Source organism: Micromesistius poutassou (assembly GCF_964030765.1).
Source record: "Micromesistius poutassou genome assembly, chromosome: 9".
NCBI lineage: Eukaryota > Metazoa > Chordata > Actinopteri > Gadiformes > Gadidae > Micromesistius > Micromesistius poutassou.
Window position 1 is genome coordinate 11,740,675 of NC_140279.1, and position 13,822 is coordinate 11,754,496.

At 44.7% G+C, this 13,822-nt stretch overlaps 1 protein-coding gene and 1 pseudogene across 2 annotated transcripts; one reads left to right on the forward strand and one right to left on the reverse strand.

The window, feature by feature from the left end:
- Positions 1-65: 65 nt before the first annotated feature.
- Positions 66-10,966, forward strand: slc35e1 (solute carrier family 35 member E1). The gene is made up of 6 exons (XM_084472818.1): positions 66-412; positions 1,165-1,235; positions 3,257-3,394; positions 4,615-4,740; positions 5,852-6,097; positions 7,490-10,966. Exons 1-6 carry the CDS (start codon positions 85-87, stop codon positions 7,709-7,711), a joined length of 1,131 nt encoding a protein of 376 aa, XP_084328944.1. The 5' UTR covers positions 66-84; the 3' UTR covers positions 7,712-10,966.
- Positions 10,967-11,358: 392 nt separating this feature from the next.
- Positions 11,359-13,096, reverse strand: LOC311353703 (prostaglandin E2 receptor EP4 subtype pseudogene; annotated as a pseudogene). The gene is made up of 2 exons: positions 12,245-13,096; positions 11,359-11,721 (listed from the first exon to the last, which is right to left on the reverse strand). The product of its transcript is annotated as a prostaglandin E2 receptor EP4 subtype pseudogene (transcript).
- Positions 13,097-13,822: the final 726 nt, after the last annotated feature.

The following is a 13,822-nucleotide window of genomic DNA, read 5'->3' on the forward strand; positions in this document are numbered from 1 at the left end:
CGAGCGGAAGTGACGTGCACCGTGCCGCTCCACGTCTCACTTTCGCAATCTTCCCCGACAGCCAGAGAGAAGCCGAAGTGGAAGATGGCTGCGGTGGAGCGTCCCCCGGCCAAAGAGGGGGCTCGGATAGTGTTCCTGTGCGTGTGCTGGTACACCGTGAGCTCGGGGGGCAACGTAGTGAACAAGATCATCCTGAACGGCTTCCCTTACCCCGTCACCGTGTCACTCTTCCACATCTTCTCCATCGTCCTCTTCCTCCCGCCGCTGCTGCGGGCATGGGGAGTCCCGAAGATCGAGCTGCCCAGCAGATATTTCCGCTGGTACATCATTCCCCTGGCTTTCGGGAAATACTTTGCCTCTGTTTCGGCCCACTTCAGCATATGGAAAGTGCCCGTCTCCTACGCACACACCGGTGAGTGGAGTCCGGGTTCCTCTGGAGTGTGTGAGCCGACCGTGGTGGATTCAGGCTAACCCCGCTAATGCTAGTCTAGGCAGTGGAGTTTGTCATCACGGTTTGCATAGATTATCGGTCCTAACTATTTAACAGCAGCCATATGGATGTATATAATTGTGTATTTTGTGTAACTTCATTATCTTTGAGCACAGTTTACATTTGGGTCGGATTCAATTAGTCTAATTGGAGAGCTCGTGACTCCATTAGGGCAGCCACAGTGAGCGGCGCGCCGCTGTGAGATCAGTGGGTTGTATGAGGGGGTGGGTCCCTGCCTGCCTTTTAAACTTTCCGCAGTGTTGCATGGGGTCCAGTTAATTATCATCAATGAACTAAGCGAACCAATGCAGCCACGTAACTTTGTCGGTTTGTGTTGAGCATGTGTGGGTTTTTTGCTGTTGTTGACGTTGCCGTTTAGGATATTTGAAATTATAAAGATTAGCAGTTATCCCCCATAACCAAGAAAACGTTTAAAATCGAGCTGGATTAATCCAGTATGTAATGATTTACCGCATGCGATGATATGAGAGTGGCATGTTTGACAAGGGTGTGTAGTGTTATGACGTAAACACGGATCAGAGATGTAGTGCAATGCCATTACAGGTAAAGTCTGTCAGTACTTCACTAAATGCCAACCACTAGGTGTCATAAGCCTACCCCCTTTTAGCTTGTTTTAAATTAATCCTAACCGTCAATTCCCTCTGTTTCTCCAGTCAAAGCCACAATGCCAATTTGGGTGGTGCTGCTGTCAAGAATTATCATGAAGGAGAAGCAAACCACAAAGGTGAGTGGTCATGGGTCAACACCACCTCCACCCTCTTCTTGTGCTACTCAATGGGATTCTATTGAGAGCTTTTTGGTGGCTTAGTAGCGTTGATGTGGCATAATGTGAGCCTGCTGCTCCATCTCCTCTTACTACTGTAAGAAATGTCCTCTTGTGCTGCCGAGAGAGGCCCAGGGGGGCTCCTGTGTACACACACATACACACAATACACACCCTGAGGCACACTTGCCTCTTGAGATATTTCTTGGTTTTCAGGAGTTGTGAATGAATGTCCATATGCCAGCTTGGTATATGGACAAAGGGCATCTGGTGAGAAAAAGGACACCTGGCACCTTACAACAGGCAAATACACATTAGCCTATTGTAAGGTGGCACGTGTCCTTGTTGTCGTTTTCCTAGGGAGTTTGGTGTTAATAGCTGTACAGCTTCACTGGTTGGGTGCCATTATAGAATCGCACTGTGCTGAATGTTTTTAATGCAGGGAAAGCCCATATCTTTGCTATGTGTGCGTCTATACTTTGCATACATGCAGGCAGATGGTGATAGACAGATGGGTGGATAGACAGAAGTGTGCCACTGGTTTTGGTTTAGAGAAATGCACCTGCTGTTCAATCATTAACCGAATGCTTCTATGCAGTTTTATCTTTCGAGTACTACTGAGTAATGGCTGCGGTATTTAAAATAATCTTTCTTCAAAAATATCCCAATGTGCTTTTGTGCTCTGTGGACAGGATGGTGAAGAGGGACGGAAAAGAGAAGTTGAAGGAATGGCAGGACTGACTCAAAGGAGGCATAACTCCTGCATGGCTGCATGGCTGAGCCACCACTTGAGTGGTGGCTCAGCCTGTTGCTGCAGTGGGTAGCCTGTCTTAAATGGGTCTGCCTTGGAGTCAGTCTGTCTTGTTCCAATGCTATACATCATCTTAACTTAAGTAGCATTGAGGTCAAAAACAATTAAAAAGAAACTCCTTTTTAAACATGTTTATAGTCTGTCATGTTTTGGGAGCTGTCCTTATCTTTCATAGGGCTGCATGCTTGCTGTAGGGTTTAAGTTTCAACCACTGACGGAAAGCTTGGCTTAAGCCATCCTGTTTACTGCTACTTTTCTTTTCCCCTCTGCCACCTTCTAACATGGCCCAGAGACCAGAACCTGAGCTATTACTACTGGTTGTGAAGAAAGAAATGTTCAGTGTAGTACAGTGAAGATTATACTGGCTCTTGCCCTTCTCTTTTGTGATCTTGGCTGAAAAAGCACTTCCATCAGGTATTGATTTCTTTCTGGGTCCCTAGGGTATCTGTTTCTTAAACTAGTGCTAGTTCAATTACATACTCAGAATTCCCAGTGAAATGCCAAGGAGTGACAATGTCAACAATTGTTTTCTAGTGAATAGTGGGTGGATGCTATCGGTTCCATTGTTGTTCCAAACGCCAGAGAGCTTCCCTGCTTGTGGTTTTGGATAACCAACAATACAATAGACACAGGTCTTGTCAGTTAACTTGCTATTCTTTGATTTCTTGGAATGTACATGTATTCTATGGTCTCGGGTGCATTCTATTGTAAGCCAAGACTTTTTCTCGGATAAGTCGTCCTTCTTTTTGTATCCACCATGACCATAAATTGGAATTTCGCAAACATGGTGCACCGGCCCAACAGGATGTGGAACGCACCAACTTACATATACCCATGTGGTTACTTCAGCTGGTTATCTGGAATCCTACCTGAGCATACCGGGATCACAGCTTTGTGCAGCTGGCTTGTCTTTTAACAAATTCAGTTCAAACTCAAAAATACTTTATTGATCCCGAAGGAAAATTAATTGATTGATCCGTAAACAGACTATCAATTAAAATAAAAGTAATAAAATGGAACAGAATAAGACAGTCAAATCCGGCAGTGCTAATGTCAACAGCTGTGCTAAAAGTGTCAGACGGTCCAAAACGGATCAAATCCAGCTGATGCCCTTGGGCGACATGAAGTACCCTATGCTAACTCTTTCCTCCCTCCCTCCTCCTCCTCCCAGGTGTACGTCTCCCTCATCCCCATCATCGGAGGGGTGCTGCTGGCCACCGCCACGGAGCTCTCCTTCGACATGCTGGGGCTCATCAGCGCTCTGGCGGCCACCCTCTGCTTCTCCCTGCAGAACATCTTCTCCAAAAAGGTGGGTCACACGCACTCCTACACTCCTGCACTCGTACCCAGTCGGGCGAAGTGTGTGTCGGCTCACTGGGAATAGGAGTGGTCACGGTGTAGCACCGATATACCGAAGGCCTATGTAGAGGCTGAAACTCGATAGAAAAGAGTGTGTTGGGTCGGCTTAGCTCAGGAGGTAGAGTGGGTTGACTTGTTACAGGAAGGTTGGTAGTTAAATTCCGGGCCCCTCCTAGCAGAGTGTTGAGGTGACCCTGAGCAAGACACCTCACCCACCTCACCCTAACAGCTTCCGCTGAGCTGGATGTCCCCTTTAACACCAACGTGAATGTGTGTATGAACCGTTGTATGTCGCTTTAAAAACTGTCTGCTAAATGTAAATGTAAATATAAAATGTGTTGGCACAGACAAAAAGGCGTGTTTGCCATCGAAATTGTAGCGCCACACCAGGGTTCGATTGCCATATTGTGTGTGTGTGGGCCCAGTCCCAAATATGTCGCTGCCTGCAATTTGTCAACAGTACCAAGTGAATGATTGCGTCTCGTCAGCCCACCAATCAGTGACCGTATTGTAGTGGGAATTGTTTAATGCATGCCAATCAACTCTGATTTAAGTACACCGGGGATTTTACGCTTTGGTATTGAAGGAAGAGGAAAGCGCTAGTTAATAATTTCCATCCTGATTTGATCACCGGCGGTTCCTCCTTCTTTTTATGCACGTCCTTGTCTCTGTAGAATAAGGACAACAAGAAGCTAATGTTCCCGTCTGAAGCACTTTTTTGCTGTCTCGCACGGAAAGTGCTGCATAAACAAGGTTGATTGGGATTTCACTTAATCAAATAGTTAAGTAAAATGTATGCAAATGTATGAAAAGTCTTCATATACGTGTTTTGTAACATGTAAAAAATAAAATGCAAAATATGCAAATACATGAACTCTACATAGCCATAACGTTTAATATCGATGATGGGAAGGGCAAAAGTAGTTCATGAGGTAGAGCGGGCTGACATGTAAACTAGTTAGATCACCGCCTCCTCCTATCTCTGTGTTGTGGTGTCCCTGAGCAAGACGCCTCACCCTACTGCTCCCGACGAGCTGGCTGTCGTGGTGTGTGGTTGACTCCGCCGTGATGTGTGCGTGAACGGTTGTACGTCGCTTTGGACCAAAGCGTCTGCTAAACGCCCTAAATGTACACAAGTATAAATATTGCTATTGGTGTCTGGTGGTTCAGGTGCTGAGGGACACGCGGATCCACCACCTGCGGCTGCTCAACATCCTGGGCTTCAACGCCGTGTTCTTCATGGTGCCCACCTGGGTGCTGGTGGACCTCTCCTCCTTCCTGGTGGACGCTGACCCGGTGAGTGGTCCTCGCAGCATCATCACTGGTTGTTATAGCAACGACAGGTCACGCTGACCCTGTGAGTGGTCCCCGCAGCATCTCTAGTTGTTATAGCCACGACGGGTCACGCTGACCCTGTGAGTGGTCCCCGCAGCATCTCTAGTTGTTATAGCCACGACGGGTCACGCTGACCCGGTGAGTGGTCCCCGCAGCATCTCTGGTTGTTATAGCAATGATGGGTCTGTCTGTGGAGACTGACTCTGGGTAGTCCTCGCAGCATCTCTGGTTGTTATGGCAAAAAAGGTTTTCAAATTAAGTCTGAAATAGTTTCCAACAATGTACACATAGGTCAGTTTGTCCTGTGTTTTATACAACGATGTACACATATTGAGGTCAGTTTGTCCTGTGTTTTATACAACAATGTACACTTTGAGGTTAGTTTGTCTATTTTATACAACAATGTACACATATTGAGGTCAGTTTGTACTGTGTTTTATACAACAATGTACACTTTGAGGTTAGTTTGTCCTCTATTTTATACAACAATGTACACATATTGAGGTCAGTTTGTACTGTGTTTTATACAACAATGTACACATATTGAGGCCACGCAGTTTCTTCTACCTGCTTTTCAGCGTTGAGTGCAACAGAATCCACTTGAAAACGTATCCCGTTTCATTGCCTTGTAGTGAGGCTCCTGCATAGTGTGGACAGAGTATTTTGTAATTTGTCAATTGTATCAAAACATTGACCAGACGATGGCTCTACAGAGAGTTCTACAGCCAGACAGCTTTGAGCGGTCTTCTGGGCAGGCACACACCACTATGCACACTGAAATGAAAAAGTCTTTAGTTCTCTGCGTCAGATCCCTGTGTTTTAAATTAGTTTGTCCAAAGCGTTTAAAGATGCATGTCATTGATGAGGAAATGGGGAGGACCAGGTCTCGTGCTCAAGGATGCCCTCCGGTAAACTGTGGGCATTGGGATTCGAACCCAGAACCTCCCTTAACATCTCATCATATAACTAGTTTAAGGAGATAAATCACAGAGCCCTGAGTGGATGGTGGTCCTAACCATAACCTCCTACACCTCCTTCCTCTGTGTGCCCGTCCCCCGTCCCGTCCAATCAGACGGACACATCGGGCTGGACCCGCACCTTCCTCCTGCTGCTGGTCAGCGGGTTCTGCAACTTCGCCCAGAACGTGATCGCCTTCAGCGTGCTGAACCTGGTCAGCCCGCTCAGCTACGCTGTGGCCAACGCCACCAAGCGCATCATGGTCATCAGCATCTCGCTGTTCATGCTGCGCAACCCCGTCAGCTCCACCAACGTCCTGGGCATGATGACGGCCATCGTGGGCGTCTTCCTCTACAACAAGGTGAGCCTCCAGAGCACTGGGTGGCACTGCGGAGCACAGGTGACACACAGATACACACACAGACCGACACACACACAGAGAGAGGGGGGGGGGGGCTGTCTGCTGTTAAAGGGGAGGTGTAGTGAATGTATATAAAGTGTTGAACTTGACATGCTGCATTTTTATTGTGTTGATGTCTGTATACGTTATGTTTTTGTATACTTGCACATGCTGTATTTGTATACTTTTACATACTGTTATAAATACTGTGTACATATATTTATACATTGTTTTTGTAAGCTGTATTTTATTGTGTACACACTGTTTGTATACGTGCATTATACTTGTACATACTGTATTTGTGTACTTGGATATAAAGTATTGATATACTTGCATACATGCATACTGTATTTATAGTCATACATGCTGTTTTTATATGTTCAGACTGTTTTTGTGTTATTGAACATGATGTATCCATATAATCTTATTTAATTAAGGAAACATCTAAGAAACCAGGGAAGAATTTGCTTTGCTGGCTATATATATGTTTGTATATTTCCACATTTCACATTTCACATATTTCTGCGGCTGTATTGTCGTTGACCTCACTCAAGGTCAAAAGCGGCGACTGCTAACTGAATATTGTATTTTGCCCCAGGGATGAATCTAGAGATTAAAATAAACTTCTCCAATTCTCCCTTTCACTAATAATCAAGCTATTAGATTACTAGAACTCTTCTGTGCTTCACGCGTTTTCATTTGGTTTCTATTCGGTCCCGTGATAGTCTTCAGACCAGTGGTTCTCCCTAGCATCAACAAAACCTAGAGCCGTTCTGTGTCTGACACTGCCAGTGGTTGAATCCCAGCTGTGTTCTTGTAAACGTAGATTGCTTATGGGTCGATCTCATGGATGCCATTTTTATTTTTCTTTCTTTCAAGCAGCAGGTTGTCGAGTATTTAGTTAACTTTCAGAGGGATCCAAGTTCCTTGCTGGTGAATGAAACACTTTAGCAATGAACACACGATCGGCGCTATGCTTTGTGTAACGGACCTTCTGCCCTCTGACCTTCTACCTTGCTTCTGTACTCAAAGTGAAAACAATTTAAACTTTCGGTTAGCACTGACCTTTCGGAACATCGTCCAATCAGAATTGATGAAGCTTTGTTTGACGTTCTAAAACCATGTTTCGAAACATGGAGTGAAAAAAGAATTGTAAGCACCTGCGAGTTTGTGGCGCTATATACTGTACGTCGTTGTCCATATCTTTACGATCTTGCGTCCAGCGTTTTGCTAAAGGCTCACCATGTGTTCACGTCTTCGCGGAGATCCACTTGATCGTCTTGTCGTAAACCTAGCTTTGTCCCGGGTCGTCCTCCCGGTCTCCTGTCTCACACTACGTCCTCCTCCCAATAGGCAAAGTACGACGCCAACCACGAGAAGAAGCTGTTGCCTAGCAGCAAGCAGGACCTGGTGACCTTTGACTCCCCGGCACCGCTGGAGAGGATACAGGCCAACGGGGTCTCCCAGCCCTTCACGCACGGGGCGGAGCCGCAGCACAACCGCAGCAACGTGCTGACAGATCACTTTCAGTACAGCCGGCAGGCCTACACGACAAACCACCAATACGTGGTCTAGAACGCTGGGGCCTCTCCATAGACTTGACTGTATGTAGCTAACCCCAACCCCCCTCAAGCCCCCCAGACAGCACCACACACCCCACCTTAGTGTAGAGACGGCTAGGCTTCGACGGCCCTCCCTTGGAGTGCAAATTGAGCTTGGGGAGGGCTCTTATCACGCAGGGGCTGATGGGAGATGTAGTTTTAAGATCAGAAAGGCCAGTATCCTCGCCTGCCCCACAAGTCCACCTCCTTGTTCACTTTTCTTGGAGGTTAACGGGCATATTGTTTTATTTTTATTTATTGGTTTAGTTTTGGTACTCGGTGACGATATGGGGGGGGGGGGGGGTTTGAGTGGGAACGACCAGGAAGGTTGGACTTTGTTATGGAAAGTTGCGCTGTACCATTGCTGTGTATGTGCATGCACATGTGGGCGTGTACACCTTTGCATCTGAATCCTTTTTTTTTATTATTCAATCAAGCCACAGGTTGAGTATTTTTGTGAACTTTCCTAGGGAATCATGCTCCATCTGTTATTTTTGTTCTATAAATGTCCCTTTAGCAGGCACCTAAGGATAATTTGATGTTCGTCTTTCAGCTTGTTGGAAAACTTTCTAAATTGGGGTCAAATTTGTCCCTCTCATTAGAACCCAAATTCAATGATAATCGCGTCACACTGATTTGTTGTTTGTGCGAAACACAATATTAGCATCATAAAACCAAATATTTAAATTCAGAGAAAAATTCTTTAGTCTTTTTATATATATATATTTTTAATAACTGCTACCGGTATCAAACGTTTTTGTCTGATAATATTCTGGTTAAGAACTCAAGGTATTGCGCAATATTCGGCGCTATATCGTAGGCCGTTGCCCCTTTCCAAGCAAGCAGGACACGCCCTTTCCCAGCAAGGTTCAAAGCAGAACAGCTGACATGCTCTGTTCTCTTTGGCACTTTCACTACTCCTCCAAAAGAGGCTTTCATTGGATAAAATCCTGCCCATATTGGGAACAAAATCTATTGTAACTGAAGAGACATACCCGGTGTTAAAAAAAATAGTTGGAACTGGAATGTACATTTCCAGATGTTCATGTAGGAACAATGACTTGGGGAAATTGACCCATGGTCGTAATATCATTACACACCATCTCTGCTTAACTTGACACTAGCCTTGAGAAATAGTCTCAGAGTGGTCCGTGATCTGTTCTGTTAGGATGACTTTGGCCTTCGTAGCCATCGACAAGAGAAGAGTAGATGCCAAAATGAAGCAAGCTAAATTTCTTGATATAATGTTACACACCATATGTACGGGTCCAGCTGTGGGCCTTCTAGATATTATTTCTTTCGTCATATTCTTTCTACCTGATGTGAGCAGTATTGAATGGGCCAATGTTAAAATCAACTCGTCAAACCTGTTTAAATATTTAAAGTCGTGATGTGTAACATTGAGCAGGCTGGACACTTTCAGAATGTAAACGACTCTAGCAGTGTTCTGTCCACTATAACTGATCAACTGTGAGACGTGAACTAGCATAGCTTGGTTATAGGATGTGATTGTATTGATGACATTATTAAAATAACCATCGATCAACATTGACTACAGATATGTCCAGGTAAGCTACGAGCTAGTTGAAATGTTACACATGGCGGCTTTAATTAGAATTTGATTTAATAATTATCATTTGATTTAATAATTATCAGTTTATTCAATGTTTTTATTCTTGGGTTCAGATTATGAATCATCTGTATGTGGGTAATACAGATTTCTTTAACCTCCAGATTTGCACTTTGTTAATCAACACGATGAGTTTAGCAATCAACACTGTATTTTTATTTTATTTTTCCAAGGACGTCAGGCTAGCTAGCTATCCTCTGAACAAAACATACATACAATAACTTGATGGAAAGGCACGGGAAATGTATTATTACTTTTACAAATGAGGAAATGAAGGATTCTATGATCCCAGTTATTAACAGCAATGGTTAGGTGGTTTGTGATGATTAGCATTTGTAGAGCCTAGTGATCGCTTAGCTTTGCTGATGGGGTGTCTGTGTATCATTTACTTGGAGGATACTTTATGATATACAGGGCACAACTCATTTTTTTCTGTTATCAGTAGAGTGATCACAATAAAAAAAATAATGGGAGAGTTAAAGATTCAAATTGAGAGCTTTTGCGGACTACTTGTTTTTGGTTTCTTTGTTAACACGAATGTCTCCCTGAATCTCTGGTGTTGAATTGTTCAAAAGGTCAGTTTTGTATTGGTCGTATATCGCTTGAGCGTTCAAACCCCCCCCCCCCCCCCCCTTCGATTATAGCAATAGTATAACTGTTTTATTTTTAACTATTTTGTTAATACGTCTGGCCAGTCTGTTTCTCCTGGGGTGGATCCGCTTGCCTTTTTTAACGTCCACATATCTTGATGAACCATGTGACCGATGAAGGAGTTAAAACAAATCTTTGATAAGAAAATGTCTTTGATATATAAATTTAAAAAATTGTTGATTTAAGACGAATGTCATCTAGGGGAGGGTCCAGCCATTGGACAGTTCCCTTGGAAACGGTTCTTTGCGTGATGTCCCGCCACAGAGAGAGAGGTAGACTCGTAACGAGAGGACCGAGGCCTTATGGATGTCAATGGAAGGGGGGCAGGGGTTTGCTGTAAATCTGTAAACTTGCAGTGTAAATATATACTAGTATGGTGACAGGCTACTCTGTAAAAGTTGTACAAAATTCTGTTATTTTGTGTGTTTGAAAAGACAGAATTTTTACCGAAGCAATGTTTATAGATTTTTATTTATGGTGTTGGGGTACAGGATTATTGTAAAGACGTGCCACAACTAGGGTCAGAAATTAATTTATAATCAATGTATAAATATTTGTCCCTGTTTTTTTTTTATTTTCAAAAAGGCCCTAGACAAATTAAAATGCATGGACTGGAAAACTGTCCCAGTGGAGGAAGCCAGTGTTGATCGACTTTGTCATGTTAATAACTTGAGTTATCTTTTCTCAGTTGGATGAATGGAAACTTCCTCTGGGGACACTGGAAATTGCTACTGGGAAGATGTTTAAACTTTTAAATGTATTCTAGCAGACGTTTTATGACGACATGGTGATTACTGATTTTAATTAAGTTATCTTTGCTTATGTACAGGTTTTTATAAGGGGTGGGGGACAAAAGTTAATTTCTGACCTTGGCCACTTAGCACCTTTATTGTCACCTTAAGTTAAGTAAAATGCTATTTTTAAATGTTAGAAAGGAATAAATGCATTGTGGAATAATTGGCTGTTGAATTCGTTCTTTTTAACACATGACCTTGCCTGATGCTTGTCTGATTAATTCACTAAAAGGTTTATATAGCGACCAACAGAACTGCAGAGTTCACTGGCATAGATTGATATGTAAATATATTAATTTGCATCTTAAAGTGAATCTGTTTATTACACAATGTACAGTATAAATATAATTTAAAAATCCAGGTAAAACAGTAAATATATATATATACAGTATATATAATACACATTCTGCCACGTGTAGGCCTACAATCAAACACCTGTCTGGTGTGTCTTGACAAACCTTTAAAGTCTGGTCTTGTAGTCATTCATGTGAGTTAAAATCATGTGCCAAAAAGTGCTCTTGACTCGGAACTCGACTGTTTCAAAGTTTAAACGTTTTTCAACGCGTCTCCACGGGGGGGCTGCTGAGCCTCCGGGTCGTAAGGTATGTACGCTGGCAGCTGCGTGATGACGTTTGCGTTGCTCAGGAGCTGCGTCAGGACGTGGCTGCTGTTGCCGGTCGCGGCTTCGGGGCCCGGGTAGAACAGCGTCTGTGTCGACGGAGGAGAGCTCCGCTTGTTCTGCGATATCCTGATCCTCCTCGACGACCTCAATATCTTCTTGAACAGGGACCTTCTGAGCAGGATGTATATCCACGGGTCCAGGATGGGGTTCACCGAGGCTATGCGGATGGCCGTGAGGTCCGCCTGGTGATAGTCCTGGTGCATCATCTGGTTAGCGAACACCCGCGCCTGGAACAGACGAGGTGCGAAAGTCATGATCACGTTTCGCCACACACATTGGGTGGCATAATTTATGTCTTACAAAATCGAAATGAAGTTTCGTATGACGATAAAAACGTTGCGGTCATGACTAGGTTTTATCAAAATAGGCCTACTAGTTATATTTTCAGCCAAGTAGGCCTAGTTTACTCTTATTTGATCTATAAAATTATATTTGACCCAGTATACAGTAATACTATACTATAATACACAATATTGTGGAGAATCATACAAAGAAAAACACATTTAGGTTTAACAAAGTACATGTTTTATTTATTTTCATGTTGTTCGCTCTTCTAAAGCTGTCATTCACAGCTATTTCCACACATGAATATAACCACACACTTCTGCAATTAAACACACATTTGTCTCTGTTGACCAAAAGAACGTTTGACAGAGCATCATCCCTAATTTTACATATAAAAGTAATTGTTAGTTATTCAATATAACTTAAATAGTGTTATTAAAGGAAAGAAAAAGAAGGGGTAATTACCACCAATGGCGCAGAGCACGCAAGCACGACCACAGAGGTGAGCACGAGCACAGCGATCATCTGCGTCTCGGCGGCGGACGAGAGCGCCACCCAGCGCTCGCGCACGCTAGCCCTCGTCACGGGCCGCTGCACCGTCTTTTTGCGCATGAGCAGCAGAGTCCCGCACACCGCCACGTTGAAAACGACCGTCGCTAAGATCAGCAACAGGCTCGTCGCGCCGTACAGGAAGGAGTACGCGGCCGGAAGCGGGTCCTGCCTCCGCCATTCGATGAAGCACCAGGTGAGCGACGTCTGCAGCTCGCTCCTCGCCATTCCCATCATCGGAAGGCAACAGAAAAGCACATTGCTGACGTAAATCGAGAACAAAAACTTCTGCGCAAAGCATCGACCCACCCTCCAGCGGCGGTACGTGTAGGGGCAGCATATCGCCATGTAGCGCTCTGCCGACATGGCGCAGATGATGCTCAGTCCCGCCACGCCGAAGAACAGCAGCAGGAAGGACTGGAAGGCGCACAGGTGGCTGTCCTCCAGGATGTGCGAGTCCAGGTAGTTGGCGATGGTCAGCGGGCTGGCCAGGCAGGTGCCCAGCAGGTCCGTGACGGCCAGGCCGCAGACCAGCGTGTAGAAGGCTGACGATTTTCGATCCTGCCGCGAAATCGACAGCACCACTATCGCGATTATGTTCCCAAGTGCGCCGCCGGCGAACATGAGAACTGGCAGAGCGATCGCCTTCCTCTCGTCCGCCTGCGATGGGAGGATGTGTGTTCGGTTGACTTGGATAAATCTGTTGGTAAAGTTGGTATTTTCGCTCAGAAATACTCCCATCACATCCATGCTCTGTGGTTCTCTCATCGGTTGTTCTCAAGAGGCTCCACTCGTACTAAATTGCGTGCAGTACAGAATGCCGATAAATACCATGGAGTCTTCTCTGCAAAAGCGCAACATGATCCTCTGCATTGTGCTGCCGGTGTTACAAGGTTTTAGAGACTGCTGAGGCCATCTCGGCTGAGGGGAGATGAGCTGTTCCAGGGAGAGAGAGAGAGAGATATGCACCCTCCTCTTGTCTCTTGAGCGAGTGTTTGCGTCACTCAGATGTTGAGTTATTTGTCTGAATACAGAAGGCAGCAAGGGCTTTTAATAAAACAGTACGCACATACACATACTCACACACACACACACACACACACACTCAAACTCACACATACACACACGCACAAACTCTCACACACACAAACTCACACATACACATGCACAAACTCTCTCTCTCTCCTTCTCTCTCACACACACGCACAAACTCTCACACACACGCACAATCTCTCTCTCTCCCTCTCTCACACTCAATCACACACACAAAGTCTCTCACACACGCAGATTCTCTCTCACACACGCAAACATTTATACAGTACATTGGCTGGCGTCTAATGTGAATCCACAGTGCAGGCTACTGTGCCGGCTGTCATCCTTGGAGCTCTCCACTAGATAACGCACAGAATGAACCGACTGCAAGATGAAGTTTGATCTTCTTTTTTTTAACCAGGAACATAAACTAACATTGTTCCTTGCTGATTTGAAACAAGC